The sequence below is a fragment of the Paroedura picta genome, chromosome 2 (genome assembly GCF_049243985.1).
Source record: "Paroedura picta isolate Pp20150507F chromosome 2, Ppicta_v3.0, whole genome shotgun sequence".
Lineage (NCBI taxonomy): Eukaryota > Metazoa > Chordata > Lepidosauria > Squamata > Gekkonidae > Paroedura > Paroedura picta.
The window spans coordinates 32,300,495-32,320,643 of NC_135370.1; the positions used below are offsets into that span (position 1 = coordinate 32,300,495).

At 44.2% G+C, this 20,149-nt stretch overlaps 1 protein-coding gene across 1 annotated transcript in view; it reads right to left on the bottom strand.

The window, feature by feature from the left end:
* The window catches only part of AGPS (alkylglycerone phosphate synthase), a 72,025-nt gene that overhangs the window by 25,148 nt on the left and 26,728 nt on the right, over positions 1–20,149 (bottom strand). Inside the window, exons 9-13 of the mRNA XM_077319622.1 lie at positions 15,838–15,963; positions 14,410–14,518; positions 12,422–12,549; positions 10,151–10,202; positions 4,566–4,642 (exon numbers count right to left, since the gene is read on the bottom strand). Of these exons, the coding sequence (XP_077175737.1) occupies positions 4,566–4,642; positions 10,151–10,202; positions 12,422–12,549; positions 14,410–14,518; positions 15,838–15,963 (492 nt within the window). The remainder of the gene's footprint in view (positions 1–4,565; positions 4,643–10,150; positions 10,203–12,421; positions 12,550–14,409; positions 14,519–15,837; positions 15,964–20,149) is intronic.

Below are 20,149 nucleotides of genomic sequence, written 5' to 3' on the forward strand. Positions count from 1 at the left end.
CTTTGCAGCTAAGCAACTTAATGCCCTTATCCCTTAAATTAACTGGTTTTCAAATATCCATTCGGAATTTATTCTCTATTGCAAGGTTTCATTATGACTCAAACTACAAGCTGAGGGGAGCTTGGTGTAGTGGTTAGAAGTGTGGACTTCTAATCTGGTGAGCCGGTTTCGAATCTGCGCTCCTCCTGCACATGCAGCCAGCTGGGTGACCTTGGGCATACCAAGGTGCTGACCGAGCAGTGATATCAGGGTTCTCTCAGCCTCACCCACCTCACAGGGTGCCTGTTGTGGAGACAGGAAAGCGAAGGCAATTGGGAAGCTGCTTTGAGACTCCTTCGGGTAGAGAAAAGCGGCATATAAGAACCAACTCTTCTTCTTCTTCAGTAATATCAGGGCTCTCTCAGCCCCACCTACCTCACAGGGTGTCTGTTGTGGGGAGGGGAAAGGGAAGGCGACTGTAAGCCGCTCTGAGCCTCCTCCTTCGGGTAGAGAAAAGCGGCATATAAGAACCAATTCTTCTTCTTCTTCCTTCCCCAAGGAAAGTGGGACCTAGTTCAGACCATGACAGGAGCACTGAGATCTCTGCTTCTCTTCCTCAAGCTGCTTTGCTTTCCTAAGCTGAAATTGGCCTGGGGGATGATCTGTTTACCCCATTGCATTAGTGCTTGTGAAAAAGGACAATAAAACACCTCCAATGTCATTTTAGCTCAGAAACACTGCAGGATGCGGGAGGCTACAGCCCCGCTTCCTGCAGTGCTCTGGGACTGATCTGGATCAGGCCCTGTGTCGTACTGGAGGAAAGTTTTCCCGCAGCTGCTGGGTAGCTGCAGGGAAAGCCAATTGGGTCTGTCTTGTTAAAGAAGTCGTGTTTAGGTTGAGCCTGAGCTTTGATGAGGTCAAGCATTAAGTCCCTGCAGGACATGCCAGTGCTAAAACAGTTCCACAGGGCCTGCAAAGTGGAGCTCTTCCACCAGGGCTTCAGCTAATGAAAAGCAAGAGCACCAACGGGAGCCTGCAGGGGCCCTTCTTGCCACCACCCAATCAGAAAACAGCAGAGGGCGACTCCTGACCTGGCAGCACTCTTAGAAAAATCAAGCCACCGTTAACATGGTAAATGGTTGTACCATTGAAGTTGTGGGGTTGAAATGTTGCAAGTTCATGGCTGTGCCACAGTCTCTGTACTGTCCTATGAATTTCATTGTAAAACGCCCTGAGCCGCAAGGGAGGGCAGTATAAAAATGTAATAAAATAGAAAATGTAATAAAATAAAATAGAAATAAAAATAAAAATAAAAATAAATTAAAAATTAAAATAAAACTGTTTTTCCTACTTTGGCAACATGGTGTAAGCATGAGTTTCTCTTTATGTGCATCTAGCGTGGGTGTATCCTAAGCAGGCCCCGAGTGCAGGAATTCCATTTCTTTGTTCTCTCTAATTATAGTCGCAGTAGCAAAGCCCTTGAAAGTAATCCAGACCCTGATTCCATTGCCAGATGCCGAGACTTTGTTGAATGCCTTCCCATAGCCATATTCGCCTGAAGTCAAATGTTGGCCGGATGTAGCATGGTTGTCCTTTTACAACAGGGGTAGTCAACCTGTGGTCCTCCAGATGTCCATGGACTACAATTCCCAGGAGCCCCTGCCAGCATTTGCTGGCAGGGGCTCATGGGAATTGTAGTCCATGGACATCTGGAGGACCACAGGTTGACTACCCCTGCTTTACAACACTTCCATTAAGCCTTGTAACTGAAGCACTGTCAACAATTGCCATGAGATTCTACGAGGAACGACCAAAGCTCTGGGTTTTTGTGGTCGCTTTGCCTTCCTCCATCCCAGCAGAAGTCAAATTAGGAAATCATACTGTTTAAACTGGGGCTCTTGATGCTGATCTTTAATCTAGGTTGCCCCTTAATTTGTTTTAACTGAATTTTAAAAAATTTAAATTCTTAATGTCTGTTTTTTAATAAATTGCTCGCTCACCGGGAGGGCGGTATAAAAATAAAATGAAATAAAGAAGAAGAGTTGGTTTTTCTACCCTGTTTTTCTCTACCAGAAGGAGTCTCAAAGCAACTTACAATCGCCTTTTCTTCCTCTCCCCACTAGAGGCACCCTGTGAGGCTGACAGAGCCCGGATGTCACTGCTCTGTGAGAACAGCCCTATCAGGGCTGTGATGAGCCCAAGGTCACCCTGCTGGCTGCATGTGGAGGAGCACGGAATCAAACCCAGCTTGCCAGATTAGAAGCTGCTGTTCTTAACCACTACTTTAAGGACAGTCCTAAATCATCTCTTGTAGGGCCAAGAAGATTCCACTCAGACAGATATACAATCTTCTACACAGTTTCAGAAATTTCTGCCCCTCCTTCCCTACCCTGTGGTATTCTTTAAACTAACACAGATGGCAGATCGACCACAACTGGAATATGCTTTCTCCCACCACTTTGCTCTTTCATCTCCCCAGTGTTGTTGTTATTCATGTTGTGTTGTGAACTGTTACTTGATAGATTGTGTTATGATGTTCTATTGAAATTTGTGTGTTATAGATGGTTATAATGTCCCATGTAAACTTATACAATGTTCCATGTAAACCGCCCAGAGCTGCAAAGAATGGGCGGTATAAAAATCCAAATAAATAAATAATTGGGTCTGTCTTGTTAAAGAAGTCGTGTTTAGGTTGAGCCTGAGCTTTGATGAGGTCAAGCATTAAGTCCCTACAGGACTTGCCAGTGCTAAAACAGTTCCACAGGGCCTGCAAAGTGGAGCTCTTCCACCAGGGCTTCAGCTAATGAAAAGCAAGAGCACCAACGGGAGCCTGCAGGGGCCCTTCTTGCCACCACCCAATCAGAAAACAGCAGAGGGCGACTCCTGACCTGGCAGCACTCTTAGAAAAATCAAGCCACCGTTAACATGGTAAATGGTTGTACCATTGAAGTTGTGGGGTTGAAATGTTGCAAGTTCATGGCTGTGCCACAGTCTCTGTACTGTCCTATGAATTTCATTGTAAAACGCCCTGAGCCGCAAGGGAGGGCAGTATAAAAATGTAATAAAATAGAAAATGTAATAAAATAAAATAGAAATAAAAATAAAAATAAAAATAAATTAAAAATTAAAATAAAACTGTTTTTCCTACTTTGGCAACATGGTGTAAGCATGAGTTTCTCTTTATGTGCATCTAGCGTGGGTGTATCCTAAGCAGGCCCCGAGTGCAGGAATTCCATTTCTTTGTTCTCTCTAATTATAGTCGCAGTAGCAAAGCCCTTGAAAGTAATCCAGACCCTGATTCCATTGCCAGATGCCGAGACTTTGTTGAATGCCTTCCCATAGCCATATTCGCCTGAAGTCAAATGTTGGCCGGATGTAGCATGGTTGTCCTTTTACAACAGGGGTAGTCAACCTGTGGTCCTCCAGATGTCCATGGACTACAATTCCCAGGAGCCCCTGCCAGCATTTGCTGGCAGGGGCTCATGGGAATTGTAGTCCATGGACATCTGGAGGACCACAGGTTGACTACCCCTGCTTTACAACACTTCCATTAAGCCTTGTAACTGAAGCACTGTCAACAATTGCCATGAGATTCTACGAGGAACGACCAAAGCTCTGGGTTTTTGTGGTCGCTTTGCCTTCCTCCATCCCAGCAGAAGTCAAATTAGGAAATCATACTGTTTAAACTGGGGCTCTTGATGCTGATCTTTAATCTAGGTTGCCCCTTAATTTGTTTTAACTGAATTTTAAAAAATTTAAATTCTTAATGTCTGTTTTTTAATAAATTGCTCGCTCACCGGGAGGGCGGTATAAAAATAAAATGAAATAAAGAAGAAGAGTTGGTTTTTCTACCCTGTTTTTCTCTACCAGAAGGAGTCTCAAAGCAACTTACAATCGCCTTTTCTTCCTCTCCCCACTAGAGGCACCCTGTGAGGCTGACAGAGCCCGGATGTCACTGCTCTGTGAGAACAGCCCTATCAGGGCTGTGATGAGCCCAAGGTCACCCTGCTGGCTGCATGTGGAGGAGCACGGAATCAAACCCAGCTTGCCAGATTAGAAGCTGCTGTTCTTAACCACTACTTTAAGGACAGTCCTAAATCATCTCTTGTAGGGCCAAGAAGATTCCACTCAGACAGATATACAATCTTCTACACAGTTTCAGAAATTTCTGCCCCTCCTTCCCTACCCTGTGGTATTCTTTAAACTAACACAGATGGCAGATCGACCACAACTGGAATATGCTTTCTCCCACCACTTTGCTCTTTCATCTCCCCAGTGTTGTTGTTATTCATGTTGTGTTGTGAACTGTTACTTGATAGATTGTGTTATGATGTTCTATTGAAATTTGTGTGTTATAGATGGTTATAATGTCCCATGTAAACTTATACAATGTTCCATGTAAACCGCCCAGAGCTGCAAAGAATGGGCGGTATAAAAATCCAAATAAATAAATAAAATAAAATAAATCTTTTCTCTTTGCGTGCGTGCAGACATTCTAATGTTCTTTTTTTTTTTAAAGGAGGATTAATTGCAGCATGGGTGAGGATGTACACCAACATACAAATAGTGAGATTAAAATAAAATACCTTTGTGATGTAGAATTTTTTCAACCCATCCAGAAGTGATGTAAAAATGGAAGCAACCTGTGGTTTAAGAGCATGTCCTTGGCAGGGAGTAGAAAAAGAAAAAAAATTGTAAGACAAAAGCAAACATTAACAATAAAAAACTGAATTCTGGTACGTTTTCTAACTTCTGGACAACAGAGATTGCCATTAATGCAAATACCCTCACTGTAGAATCAAGCAGAAAATGATTCGCCTTGTGCCAGTTTAGATTGTGGCCACTATTGCAAGGGGTTTAAAGGCAACTAGATACATTCGTGCATAAATGTACAACACTGGCAAACAGAATCACAGCTATAAAGCCCTAAATTTGGGGGTGTACAGATGCAGTCACTGAAGTTCTCTTCCATATGGAGAACCTGGCCTTTCCACCACATGACAAACATCCTTGCTTCCAGTTCCAAGATGGATCCCATTCCCCATGCCACAGGTGGGCTGCCTCCCTTCTCTATGGCTGCCTGTTTAAAGGAAAAGAATCTGGAGAACAGAGTGCGAAAAGCAACCAAAACAGGAACCTGTGTTGGCTCTAAACATCATCAACATGGAATACAGTTTACGCAGAGAAGCTTGTATATTAAAGTGTCTTCTTTCTTTTATGACAGAGTTTCCAGAACAGGTTTTGAATTCTTCTTCAGAACAAGGTCTAAAACATAAAATGTGATAATTACAAACAAATAGAAACAAATACAGAAAGATGGAACACCTTAAACAGGAAAAAAATATTGTCCAATTACCTCATGTTGTGAGTTATTCCCAAAAAGGGATTTTTACACAACCTTGGGAGTCTTACATGATGTGGCATTTTGATAAAAGCTGATTTAATTAAACCAATGGCTACCAGTATACAACCTAGAAGTCATTTTAAATGTGGCAAGTGCATTGTGTGTAAGTTCTGTTTGGTGACTCATGTAAATTATAGACTTCAATCAGAACATTTCAGCAGTTACTAGACAAAACGGGTTTTGTATGCAATTATTTGTGTATGCAGCAAAATTTATTTACGAATTAGTGAGAGGGCTGTGAAGACCAGAACCAGTGAACACAGATCCAAAATCAAACATTGATGCACCCTTAGCCTCACACTTTCTAGATGCAGGATATACAGAGGACAACTTTAAATTTTTGGTTCTTAAAGTATTTCAACCCAATACATTTAATAATGTGGACACAAAGACACAAAGAGGCAGCCCTGGTTATTACAAGAGGCAGCCCTGGTTTTTAGGATTCGAAGACTGGTTCCCTATGGTCTTAAAACATCTTTTGATTTACCATGTTTTGTTTAGGTGGTTTGGAGTAGGAGATATTAGAGCCAACATATGCGTACTGAGAAAATAACAATAATACTTATATGGTATTTGTATTGCATGAAATGTTTTGTGAACATAATGCAAATTGAAGAAACCGGGTAGATAGGAACAGATTGCTGAGTTTGCTATATCACTTTAAGAATTTTCTCATTAAGATGGTGCACTTTAAGTTTTCTTTGCCAATCTCCCTGCAAAATACTACAAAACAGGTTTGTTAGCTCAGCCTAATTAACAACTGCAGCACAGATGTATGTTGCGGCAAGTAAGACTCCCAAGGTTACGTACTATTGGTAAAGATTCCTTTTGGGGAACAACTCACAACATGAGGTAGTTGGACAATGCTGTTTTCCTGGTTTTGGTGTCCCATCTTTTTGTATTTGTGTCTATCTGTTTGTTTGTAATTATCACATTTTATGTTTTAGACCCTGTCTGAAGAAGAATTCAAAACAGAGACCAATTCCGGAAACTCTTGCCATAAAAGAAAGAAGACACTTTAGTGCACAAGCTTCTCTGCATGAACTTTTTCCCATGTTGATGTTTAGAGCCAACACAGGTTCTTGTTTTGGTTGCCTGTTTAAAATGCCACGTGTTCTTCTGTAGTCGTGATACATCTTTATGCCACTGCCTCAAGACTTTTTTAAAAAGTTTATTGGTAATGCCAGAGGTGTTGCCAATTGGCACAGCTCGTTTCTGTTCCTACGTGCCAGAAAGAGACTCCCTGGAGCTCAGATCTTTTTCCCTGGTGAAAAAGCCAAGGACACTCACATAGCAATCATGCCCCTGGCTTGAGGGGCATTTAGATGAGAGCTCCCTCAGTGAAGAATTGAAGGGACAGCATGCTGAAATGGCAGCCTGCTAAACTTCAATCCACAGTAATTAATTTCTCTCCTTATTTTTTTAACAAGATAGCATCAACTGAAGCTTACAGGGAGCTAAGCAGAGTCTGACCATAACTTATTATGAAGTTAAAAAATTATTTTTTAAAAACTGACTGTAACAGCACAGAGTACTTATTCCAACCGCTTATTTAGTTCCACCATCAAAGCCCTCGGCCTCAGGATCAGGTTTAAAGACAATTATGAAGGAGGTTATATTGTCAGGTAGCCATCGGCTCCTGCCATGACTTGTTTTACCAGAGTCCCAGAACTCTCAACGGAGAACTGCTCCACTCATCCCCCCCCCCTTTCTGTTCTCATGTTCTGCAACTGAGGGCCCTCTATCATGCCTTCAGGTACTCTGGCTACATTGAATTGTGCATAATTGTGGTGGCGGGGAGTCTACCTCTATAATCACATTTCAAGAGCTGGCTTGGTGTAGTGGTTAAAAGCGAGCCGGGTTTGATTCCCCGCTCCCCCACATGCAGCCAGCTGGGAGACCTTGGGCTCACCACAGCACTGATAAAGCTTTTTAAACCGAGCAGTAATATCAGGGCTCTCTCAGCCTCACCTCCCTCACAGGGTGACTGTTGTGGGGAGAGGAAGGGAAGGCGAATGTAAGCTGCTTTGAGACTCCTTCGGGTAGAGAAAAGTGGCGTATAAGAAACAACTGTTCTTCTACCGCACAGGGTGTCTGTTTTAGGGAGGGGAAAGGGAAGGCAACTGTAAACTGCTTTGAGACTCCTTTGGGTAGGGAAAAGCAGCATATAAGAACCAACTCTTCTTCTTGATCCCTCTTGCTTTGGTCTTAAGCATCGCAGGAGACCCACGGTGCTGTTTGCTCCCTTTGAAAATAGAACTATGGGTTTCTGTTCCAAAGCTCAGAGTTTGCCACAGGACACAACAGTCATTTCCGCCCCCAACCACTCGAAATGTTTTGATTATTCCAACTTAGGAAGCATTGGAGCTACTTCCATAGCAATCTCCCCTGCCCCCAGGGCTCAGAACCACCTAAAGCAAAACTGCCTCAAAATGGTTATCCAACTACTTTTGCTTAATCTATATAAACAGGGGTGGACTACAATTCCCATGATACCCTGTCAGTCCCTGCAGCACATCCGGGGAGCCACACTTTGGCCACCCCTGATCTATAGTATCTAACTTTGGCTGACAGGACTCCCCTCGCCCCCATAGTTTGACCAAGGTACGTTCTACTCAGTGGCTTCAATCCTACCACTCAGTTGCAAAGACACAATGCCTGCGTTTGTGAGGGGTGGGGTGGGTTGTTTGATGCTGCTTACTGTAGAACAGGGGTAGTCAACCTGTGGTCCTCCAGATGTTCATGGACTACAATTCCCATGAGCCCCTGCCAGCAAATGTTGGCAGGGGCTCATGGGAACTGTAGTCCATGAACATCTGGAGGACCACAGGTTGACTACCCCTACTGTAGACCACTCCCCGACATGCTTGCTCTGCATGCTGTGCAGGTCTTGCCTTTCAGGAACCAAATGGGGGATGGATGTACCTCTGTGGGCTACAGCAGGAGGGGAAAGCTGGAAATCCCGCCCCCCTTGACAGATTCAAGCTAATACATATTGAGGCGGATGTGGCTGGAGACGTGCCCAACAGCTTTCCTGCTTGCTGCTCCTATTTTCAACCAATGAGCGAAGGGTCAGCAGGATCACCCTGAGCCAAACACCTACTCAGCCTACTCTGCAATCCCCAAAGGATTCCAAATGGTGTTGACATGAGCTGGCCGGCGCAACCCGCTGACGTTTCACAGCATCAAGTTTTTGGCATGCTGTCAGCTTTTAAGGCTAATTAAGCCAACCGTAGACCAGTGACTGCAAGAGCTTTAACTGATTAAACAAGGACTCGTAGGAGTAAATCACTAGCGGCAAAGGGAAATAAAAGCACAGTTTTTAGATCCATGTCTAGATGTACCGTAGTAGGAACCACCTTGGAAGAGGCAAAGGGGGCTTCTTAAAAACTGCAGTCCAAAGCTGAGCTACGCCCTTCTAAACCCGCAGGCCTCAATGAATGCAGAAGGGTGTAACGGACCAGAACGGCCCTGGAGGTGCTGCAGTCCTGATTTTATTATATGACTTTAAATGCCTTTTGAATTTCGTTTCAAGCGGATCGAGGGGCTGGGGCATAAAAGAAAACGTCCTTCCTGCTCTCTCCGCCTGAAGGGCAGACCTAACTCCAGCCAAATGTTCAACCTTTTACAGAATCAAGACCCAGCTGTCAATCACCTCAGCCTCCCCCCCCTTGAAACAGTGGCCCAAAAACACAAAGTGTTTGAGGATTAACTGGGACCCAAAGACCCAGTGGGATTGTTTAAATGTATGTATACCCAAAGCAGTTCGGTTGGCATGGGGTGCGGGTGCTCAAGAAGCACTAGCCCCAAGCTACCATGGCCATGTGGAATTAGTCGTGCCAGTCTTTTGGGTGCCAGGCTTGACATCAAACCCTGGGTAGGGGGTTGTGCAGAATGCGTCAGAGATGCCAGTCAGGCAACCCTCGACTGACTCTTCTCTTGACAGTCACTTTGTACTTTTGAGGATACAGCATGACTCTGGTGTCTTGAGTTGGGGAACCCCAAGAGTGGCACTTGGGTTTGGGGTATTTGCATTCTGTATTGGCTGTGTGTTGTCCGAGATCTATTTCCTTTCCTGAGAACTAAGGCTCAATGGATGGAGTTGGAGGAACAAACGTTGTATATTGAAGAGGGGAAGAGTTTTTGGGAGTGGGAGAAAAACAACTATGACAATGAAGTGCTGCTACGCTGCTAGCTCTTTTGTAGATGTATGAACTAGGGTTGCGTTCGGCAATCATCAAAGCCCGAGGCGGCCAGTGCCGCGGAGCAGAGGGGTGGGACCGTTGGTGGCGCACCAGTCGGCACCGCCCCTCTCCTCTACACTGTTGGCCTCCCGGGCTTTGATGATTGCCGAAGCGGTCAAGCTGCACCAGAGCGTGCAACCCTAGTATGAACGCTTCCTACCAACCAATTATTTTAAAGATGCGTCTTCCCTGAACTCAGTACTTCTTCACATTGCAACGAACATGCGGCTCCAAATGGTCCCCCCTTTTGTCATAAGGTTTAAAGAAGTTTAACAAGAGACTTGAGACTTCTGGGCTCTTGGATCTGGAAATGGACATCCTCAGAAAGGATGTATATTAAGCAGAAGTGGCACTTGACAGGGAAGCCTGGGTGAGAGGAAGCCCTCGGCATCCTCTTCCCAAATCCCTCCTCCTGCAGTTAAAGGAAGTTCGTGCTGTTGGTCAAGGGAGCTGACCGCTTCATGTTGGATGCAAGACCACAAAAGTAAACACCAAATTAAAAAAAATAAAAATAAAAACTTACCAAATTGAAATTGCTGATTGTCCATGAGGCGAATGGAAGCAGGAGCACATCTCTGAACAGACAAACGGTGTATCAGTAGAAGAAGTTAAATTAAGAAAATGCTTCCGAAACTCTTAACGCCTCAATACTGACTTCTATACGGATTTCCGGGTGGAAGTACAGCACGGAACAGAAGTCCACTCAAGAAGCATTTGGTGCAATAGCAGACATTAAAGAAGACTAGAGGTGGTGGGTAAAAAGTGCATTATATGGCACCCAGTCAACAACAAATGTATTGACTGTCTTTCAGACCAAACTGTGATAGCATCCTGTCAAAATGTGGTCTTTAATAATGTACATTTTATTGGCAGCCTTTGAGAATGGGCCGCTTAAACACATGCTCTCAGGTTATCAATGACAAGAGATTTTTGGAAGCGCTCCAGCTTTTTTCCCATCACCAGCTATGAAGATACACATTAAAACCAGCTGCCTGTCTCTCATCAATTGATACTAATACATATAGAAGAGCCTTTACACAAGCAAGATGCTCGGCCGTGCCTACAGCATTTCTGGAGGGCAGATATAGAAGAATTCCAACCGTAGAGAGATTGTGTATCTGGCCCTTAAGGGAGGTGGAAACAACCAAACATATCCTTTCCCATTGGCCTTTGTATTCCACAGCCTGCAGTAAGCTTATCCAGCCCCTTCTGGACTGGAAGCTGTACCTAGCAGAAGCAGATTGGTCCAAAGAATTACTCAAGGAAAAGCCTCAAGTTTCAATCCAAATAGCAAAATCAGGCACTTATATGATTGGAGCCCGCCAGAATGGCAAAACACTTGCAACCAGTATCACCGTGTCCTTTTAGCTTAGTTTGAAATGTGTAATTTTTATATTGTCTAGTTCTAAAGTTTTAGCTGCTTTCTGGTCTGTGACCATATAAATAAACTTGATTTGATTAGGGGAAGGACAAGGAAAAGGGCAAGGACTGCCATTAATAAACGAAAAGCACTAAATCACAATTGTTTTAGAGCACCATTTGCAAAACGATAAATCTAAACCTCTAGATATCGAGTCTACTGGCATACTTCATGAGGAATGTTGGAGTCCCACCTCCGTAAGTTTACATTTCGCCACTAGGCCTTGTCTCATATACAGCTGACCTTGGTCAAAGAATTGGCAAAGAATTATCATATGGCTGTATTTGGATGTTGTGACACAGTTTCCTAATTTAACAGAATTAACTTTTGCTTTATATCCCCACTGTCACGATGGTCAGTTCTTAGTCTGATGAAGAGTGCTTGCACTCGAAAGCTCACGCCTTGAATAAATCTTTGTTGGTCTTAAAGGTGCTACTGGACTCCGATTTTATTGTGCTCCTTCAGATCAACACTTGAATCTTGATCAATTCAGTTTTCTTGGACAGAATTTGCTTTTTCGCAGCGAAAATAACCTGAACTTTCAAATTTAATCGTAAAAACAGCCAAACCCATCCCATGAAGACTTGAGTCAAAATACGGGGCGTGATTTCAAATCCGTGGACACTGCTGCTTAGGTCATCGAAACACTATGTTCTTCCCTTGGGTGTAAATGTCTTGAGTGCTTTTGGTGAAGAAAGCTCTGCTCTGAGCAGCTGACTGGCACAAAACCAAACTGGCAACGAATGCCATAATTTTAATTTTAATTATGGTATTGACAGGATGGGAGTGGCTTTAAATCCCTCCGTTTAAGTTGGTCAAGAGACAATGCGGTCTGAGAAACATGGCCCTGGGATCAAAGCAGAAGGCACATGGGTACACCCAGGCACAGAAGGCAAGACCTTCTTAGCAATCTAGAAGAATCTGTTCCCATCTCCTCCTCCCCGCAGCTGCCCCAGATCACTAAGAAAAGTGGGACTGCTGGAAAACACTCTGGGAATAAAGTTGCATAATGCTTTTATGGAGGCCTGACTCCAGATTGGAAAGTAGGATACTAGGCAGTGCTGATAGTATCTAAAACGTGCATTTCAAACCAGCTGCGGCTCTCTCTCTCTGTTGCGGTTATAACAATCCCCTTTTAGAGCGCTTAGGAAACAAGTCCCAGAAACACAGAATTGTAGCATCAAGTTAATATAAAAATGCAGAACCAATTTCCTTTCAAGCCATTCCGCACCCCTAGAAAGATGCAGGCAGACCAAGAGAATGCCCTCTAGTGAAAGTATTCAGATACTGCTATTTTTCTTCAGGGGAAATGGAATGGCAATGCAATGGAATGGCACTTTCAATTAAAAAGGTACTTGGAGAGGTTCACTTTACCTGCTTTGCTACTTCTCTTAAACAGGCCACCCCTCTCTCAAAGTTCGGAAACACGACAGATCCGTACTTTTGGTATTCAGGGACCGGTCGGATTTTTATTGTCACTTCTGTGACCACTCCAAGGGTTCCTTTGTAAAAAGAGGAAAATCATTACTTGGTTACAGCAGTTTAAAGATTCACAGAGCCACGATTGCTTAGGCAAATGCAGATTTTTTACAGATGCATCCGATAAATGCGTTTCAAAAATTGCGAGTTCTGCTCCTTTTTTCTGTTCCTCTTGGTATGATACTGAAAATCAGTTCACACAGCTGGTACTCCAGCCTCAGTAGTCACGGAACTGGGGTTTGGAATTCTAAGCAATCGACAAAAGGGGACAGAATATATACTGTGACCTGGACGGATGTCTGGAAGCTCAAACCATGCTTCGGATGTTCAGCTTTGGTTAACACAAGCCATGGGTGAATTGAGTGAAGTCAGCGAGTATCATGGTGCCACAAAACAGAATATGCAAACCCCACTTTACTGAGTGAAAGAGAAGAGTTGGTTCTTACATGATGCTTTTCTCTACCAGAAGGAGTCTCAAAGCGGCTTCTATCCACCTTCCCTTTCCTATGCCCACAACAGACAACCTGGGAGGTAGGGGAGGCTGAGAGAGCCCTGATATTACTGCTCTGTCAGAAAAGCTTGATCAGTGCTGTGGTTCTTATATGTCACTTTTCTCTACCCGAAGGAGTCTCAAAGAGGCTTACTGTCACCTTCCCTTTCCTCTCCCCACAACAGACACCCTTTGAGGGAGGTGAGGCTGAGAGAGCCCTGAGATTACTGAAGAAGAATAAGAAGAGTTGGTTCTTATATGCCTCTTTTCTCTACCCGAAGGAGGCTCAAAGCGGCTTACATTCGCCTCCCCTTTCCTCTCCCCACAACAGACACCCTATGAGGTGGGTGAGGCTGAGAGAGCCAGAACAACTTTATCGGTGTTGTGGCGAGACCAAGGTCACCCAGCTGGTTGCATGTGGGGGAGTGCGGAATCAAACCCGGCTCACCAGATTAGAGATCTGCACTGTCAAGAAGCCCCAGAGTTTCACGAAACCCTGGCATAGCCTATGAGATTGGTGGTGTGCCGGAGGTGTTGGCAGGCTTCCCCCACCCTGGGGAGAGTGCTAGTCAAAATACCAGCCTGTTACACCAAATGGAGATTGTGCTGCATTAAGGTGCTCTTACTCATCAAGCTGTAACATATCAATCAATACATCTTGTTGAACGTTGTTCTCTGTATATTTCTAGACTGTGTACATGAGCAGTGTCATTTGGCTTTCACTTGGCTGCTGGCTACAAGTACCTATTATAATGGGAACTTGGGAAAATCCCTCCAGGGTCCACAGAGAACTAATCCCAACCCCCCGTGAAGGAATTGCAGAGGTTGTATTTTACATATACACAACTACAGCCCAGAGGTGTGAACTCCAACAACTGCAGCAGCCACCATAGTCACCGCCAACACAGCTTCCTTTTCCCAGAGGTCACCAGGAGGCAAATGGCCTCGCCTCTGATAGAGCTTCTCTCTCTTCTTGGCAGATTCTAGCAGCTCTTCTAACAGGACAGTTCCCATCTCTAGTGATGCCTATTTGGGAAGCCAAGAACCACATCACCTCCAACAGAATGCTTCCCTGTGAGCCTGAAAAGGGCTTAGGTATGATGACGGCAGGCCCAGGGAAAGGGTAAGCAAAAGGCTTTAGCTGGCAGAGCCCTCTGGGGGATCACGGCTCAAATCTTGACGCTGGCTTTTTCAACGTTACACAGAGAGGTCTGCAATCCTCACAACCTAACAGGCCTGTCGCTGTGATTTCGTGCCACACCACACAAATGTTACGTTAAATCTGTATGGCAGCCAGCACAAAGTTTATTCCTTCGTTTGACCTCATGGCTTTTTTTCTACAGATTCCCAAAAGGATTTCAGACACCGCAATTCAACTGGATTTTGCTTATACCTTCAGATCCCAAAATGAAGTGGTGGACGTCGGGTCCGGTGGACATTCGTGGTCCTTGACAGCTTTTTTCTATTACGCCTCTTGGGGTTACCATTTTTATATGAACTACCTGTTTAAATGCAATAATGCGCAATTAAGGTGAAATGTTCAAGAAAAGAATACACAAAACTGTGCAAAGAATGTGAGTTCCAAAAGCATCTTCATAGCGAATCGGTCATCACTGTGCCATGTGAAGCACCTGCCGTTAGTGGCCTATGGGGGTAAGGTGGAAGGGTTGGAAACATTATGCTGGGTTGGATCTAACCAACCCCAAACGAATCTTCCTCCAAACTTAAGTGGTTTCTTCCACCAACAGAAGAGCCACTCAAGAAGAAGGATGGTTCCTTAGTGGAGGTGGGAGGGGAGGGGAGCCTGATCCAGGTTGGAAAACTCTGTTGTCTTCAGTTCCCAAAAGGGAGGAAGGACAGACAAAAGGAAGATTTTGGCTAGGCCCCCACATTTGCCTTCGGGCTTACAGAGGACATTCCTTCTTGCAAGAGCATAAGAACCTCCCTCAACAGGGGACTGCAGCAGAGCACGCAACAGCTCAAAGGGAAGGGAAGGTACAGGATCTAAGCCAAAATGTTCCTATTCAATCGTCAATTGATGATCTGTCTTGTCATCCTACCCTGAAAACCATTTGGGGTCACAAGAGAAGCATGTCGGACCTCAAAAGGGCCAGAGCCTTCTTGGTCCTGGCCTCCACCTGGTGGAACGAGCTCCCTGAAGAAATCAGGGCCCTATCTGAACTCCCACAGGGCCTGCAACAGGGAGCTCCTCCACTAGGCATTTGCTTGAGGCCAACCAACCCAAAAACACCCACTGCCCCCCCAGACAACCCCTTCCCACAACCGAATAATCTGACCAACCAAAAACTGTGTCAATGTTCCTGTTTAAATATTATTCTGGTTGACACGGTATGTTATTATTGTTATATTTGTTGCAAAGTTCTATGTAATAAAACCCATGATGTTATATGTAAACCGCCCAGAGCTGTATGGAAGGGCGGTATAAAAATCGAAATAAACATTTAAATAAATAAACAGATAAACGAACAAACATCTAAAGCAGGGGTAGTCAACCCGTGGCCCTCCAGATGTTCATGGACTACAATTCCCGTGAGCCCCTGCCAGCAAATGCTGGCAGGGGCTCATGGGAATTGTAGTCCATGAACATCTGGAGGACCACGTGTTGACTACCCCTGATCTAAAGCTCAAGTTGTAATGTGTGAAATATTATGTCAAGCGGGATCATCTCAGCTACTTCAAGAAACGGTCTGACATCACCGATAGAGCATCAGCAACAAAAAGACTCCTACCAAGATCAAAACTCAGGGTGCATTTGCTGAAAGGTAGATGGGGAGAGGAAGAAGAGGAAGAAGATGCTTACCAGGTCTTCAATGTTTCCATAAATGTTCTTCTTCATGCCCGATGCCCGCGTTGCCACCCATCCTCCCAGAGTGCTGAACTCCATGGAATCTGGTTCATGGCCCGTACAGTAACCACTTTCACCCAGCTAAAGAAAAGAATAATTCATTATTGTCAGATTCCAACGGGCAGCCGTGTTGGCCTGAAGGAGCACAATGAAATCAGAGTCCGGTAGCACCTTTAAGACCCACAAAGATTTATTCAGGGCATGAGCTTTCGAGGGCAAGCACTCTTCGTCAGACTATGATATATTCCCTGTCATGTAAGATCAGTCTGGGGAAGAGTGCTTGCCCTCGAAAGCTCACGCCCTGAATAAATCTTTGTGGGTCTTAAAGGTGCTACCGGACTCTGATTTCGTTATTGTCAGAGAGTGTTCAAATTCCCCTGCAGAATTGTTGTGTGAATGTGGGGGGTTCCCCCCATCTTACAAACGGGAGGGAAATGTTAGAACGACATCATTTAATGTGGATTAACTATGGGATTCCCAAGGACTGGTTTACATTGATTTCAGTTGCCCTTTGTTCTTGAGGTGGCTTCCTGCTGACGGAAGAGTGCAGGCACAATACAAAGAAGCACTTCCGCTATTTCCACCCATACTAATAAGGAGTCAACAGAAGACCTTACGCATTGCTTGTTGCATTGTTCTTTATGACTAAAGGTAAAGGTATCCCCTGTGCAATCACCGAGTCATGTCTGACCCTTGGGGTGACGCCCTCCAGCGTTTTCATGGCAGACTCAACACGGGGTGGTTTGCCAGTGCCTTCCCCAGTCATTACCGTTTACCCCCCAGCAAGCTGGGTACTCATTTTACCGACCTCGGAAGGATGGAAGGCTGAGTCAACCTTGAGCCGGCTGCTGGGATTGAACTCCCAGCCTCATGGGCAGAGCTTCAGACTGCATGTCTGCTGCCTTACCAATATGCGCCACAAGAGGCTCTATGACTATGTTTGGCCAAAAGTGATCTTAACATTATCTGAGGTTTCTGGCAGGGATGACGACCGTGTGGCGTTTCTCTTGGCAGGTATTTTGCCACCTGATCCCCTCATGACTGCCAGTTTTATGTTCTCTTCTGTAATTATTATTAGGAAAGGGTTTGTTTCCAGTGTTACCAAGGACACGAATTAATTGTCTGTACCTAATTGTAACCCCTACTTTTGATTTAAATGTTTTAATTTTACCTCTAATCCATGTACATAATACATGCTGCTGGATGTTCATGTTTTTTTTTGGGGGGGGGGGGTTGTTTTTATGGATGTTATGTCCTATGTTTTCAACATTAAACTTATACATGCAAACATTTCCACCCTTATGGGGGGTACTTTTGGATAATGCCGTCGTGGCAAAATCCCATACTGGACTATGTGTACAACTACAATGCGGGCCCAAACAAAAAAAAAAACAGGCCGGAATTTACTTGCAGTGAATCTGACCTATGCCTTAGCGGTGTGCATTAAAAACACAGCCGTAAATTGTAGCCTTGTTTATCCTTCAACTTCCAAAAGATTCAATCCACTGCTTTATTAAATGCTGCAAAGAACGTTTCACAAGACACAATGCTGAGCTAGAAGACGGCAGCTAAATTTCCATAGCAAACAATAAAGGAAGCATTTATTTATGATTCTGTTAGCATGATTTGCAGCTGGCCCACAGAAATCCCAAACAGATCCCTACTTTATTCTCTCTCGAAGAGCTCTCTTTTTAATATACAACCATCTGGCTGGGATTTCGGGACGCAATGCCGATGGGTATTGGCTATGCAGATCAAGAATTCCTATATATTTTGTCGTTTGTGTGTGTTTTAAAAAAAAAATCAGCCCGGCTTTTGCCATCTGCGCCGTCTCAACGGTTGAATGAAATGTCTTTGTACGGTGACATTCCCCACCCCCGACGCTTGTTCTAATAAAAGCATTTTATAAACCAGTCTTGCGCTGATCACGTGAGGGTCGCGCACTCAAGAATGCCTTGAAAGTGCGGAATAGCTCTAGAATTCTTGGTACAACATCCATCGCAAAAACAATGGATCACAACGAGAATTTCTGCAGGCATGAGGAGATTTCCACCAACTCCCCATCCCAGGACAAAATGCCTCTATTAAATGCTGCTGCTGGGGATAGCGCCCCAGAGCAGGCTGGGGAGGAATTGGAGGTCTCCAGTGAATGGGGCGGGGGGGGGGGAATCAAACACTCTCTCCCCCTATTATGCCTGCAAATGTTCTAGGCAGGATCCAGGCCATTCTCTCACTTGGATCCAGAGAAGTGCTAATGGAGTGGAGATCCAGATTTTGTCTCCCTGTAGTAGCCCACATTCCCCTCTGAAAAGCTACTCCTGGGAGTTGGGGGAGACCCTTAGAAATGGTATAGGGTTCAACCCAAAGGAGGAAGCTACAGAAGTCACCTCACATGAGCTGGGGCTCCAACGGAATGGGAACTCTTACAATTAATCAGTCCTTCCCAATTCCCCAGTCCCATGCTGCAGTCTGGTCACCGTCATTAGGATTCGCTCTTTGGCTTTTATCAAGGGACTTCAATTTTCATATTTTGGAAAACAACTTTGGTATAGAGAAGTAATCTCTTAACGGAGAGTAAGATAGTTTCAACAATTGCTATTCGTAGCTAAGAATGGAAGTTTGAAGACTCCATAAAAGTCATTTTTGTATATGTGATTTGCCATATTGGTAACCCGGTGCCTCTGTACTTGCCATGTGCGGAACCTCAGCAAACGCTCTACCATGAAATAGCAGTATGCGAATTATTTTTTTACGGCGCAATCTTACACTACTTTTAAAATCCGGGCACTTCTAGAAGGAACTGGGGCATCTGCGCCACTGCCGAACAATGGGATCGGGCTGCAAATCTCCCCGGCATGCAAGCTCTTACAAGCATGACCAAGGCTGACGTGCTAGTCTAGGATGCTGAGCATCTTCTACTTTGACATTTCAGGCCCTGCTGGGAGCCTTCTATTTCCTTCACAAATTTTAACAAGGTACTTCAGCAGAACCACTAAGCATGCGATAAAAGTTAACTAATGGGCTGAGTGGCTTACTACATGGATGTTAACTGCATATTCTAGAACCATTCTGTACATTTTTGGGGGCGGGGGGGAAATGTAACATCCTCTCCCCCTCAAATTTGATCCGCCAGTGGAAGAAACCCAGTTACCGAAACGTCAATTCAAAACTTGTATTTCTGATGACGGGGAAATCTCTGAAAGGGAGGGGGGGGAAGCATGACGGGAGCTTTATGTTTTTTGTTTTAAAGGAAGAAGCTGCGGCAAAAAGCGTTATTATGCCATATTCTAGTGGGACAAAAGACTGCGTGGCATTTCAAGAGTTGGTGAAATATCAGAAATTACTAGCCTAGAAAAATGTCACTTAAATTAAGGGAATGTTCTCTGTGCATTTTAATTCTAACCTTTTAAAAAAAAAAACCCACAGCTCCGGAAAGGTTAAAATACTACATCAAATGATAAAAAAAGACATAAAAATAAGAAATACGAAAGGCCATCTCATCGGAAATTGCTGGGTTAGTCGTTTTCAAATATACTTATATATAATTTCTTTGGAAAATGCTACAGAACCCCTCAAAAACTAGGCAGTTCTACTATGGGAAGTCCATTACAAAACACTAGAAGTATTTTTTTAAAGGGCGTATGGCTTAAGAATGACTTTTAGCAGCCTCTGCAGGAGCAGTTAAATCTGTGCCAAATCCAAGCTCGTTTTGTTCCGTTTCAATGTTAAAAGTTCGTTTGCAGGGCAGCACAAGCACATTTCCCAATGGCTAGCTGTCTAACACTGAACAGGCACACAGGAACCCTTTCATAAAGGCAAAATATAATCAAGGCATAAAGGAATCACAGGCTAAATTTAAGCCGCAGTTAGAGGGAAACTATTTTAAAAACAAACCTTAAAAATAGCAAAGGAAAAAAAAGATGCTAGAATCATTTCAATAACTTTTTAAAACTAAGATTTTTAAAAAAATGGGTAGAAGTTACTGATCAAAGCACATGCGTTAAATGTAATTTTGAAATCTGTTTTCCTTACATGAGTGGCAAGGTTATGCAGGACCTGCTATTAAGTATAATTTCCATCTACAAACTTGTCCTGTAAACAGATTCTTAACTCGGGTCAAAAGCTAATCCCAGTTTTCTCAATCTAGTTTTGTGCGTTATGTGTGTTAGTCATGACAGAGGCAGATTTAATCTTGGAAAGGGAGAGTTATTTGGGGATACTTTGAGCACAGAAGGAAAACTACAAACAACAGGGGAGGCATTCCCCT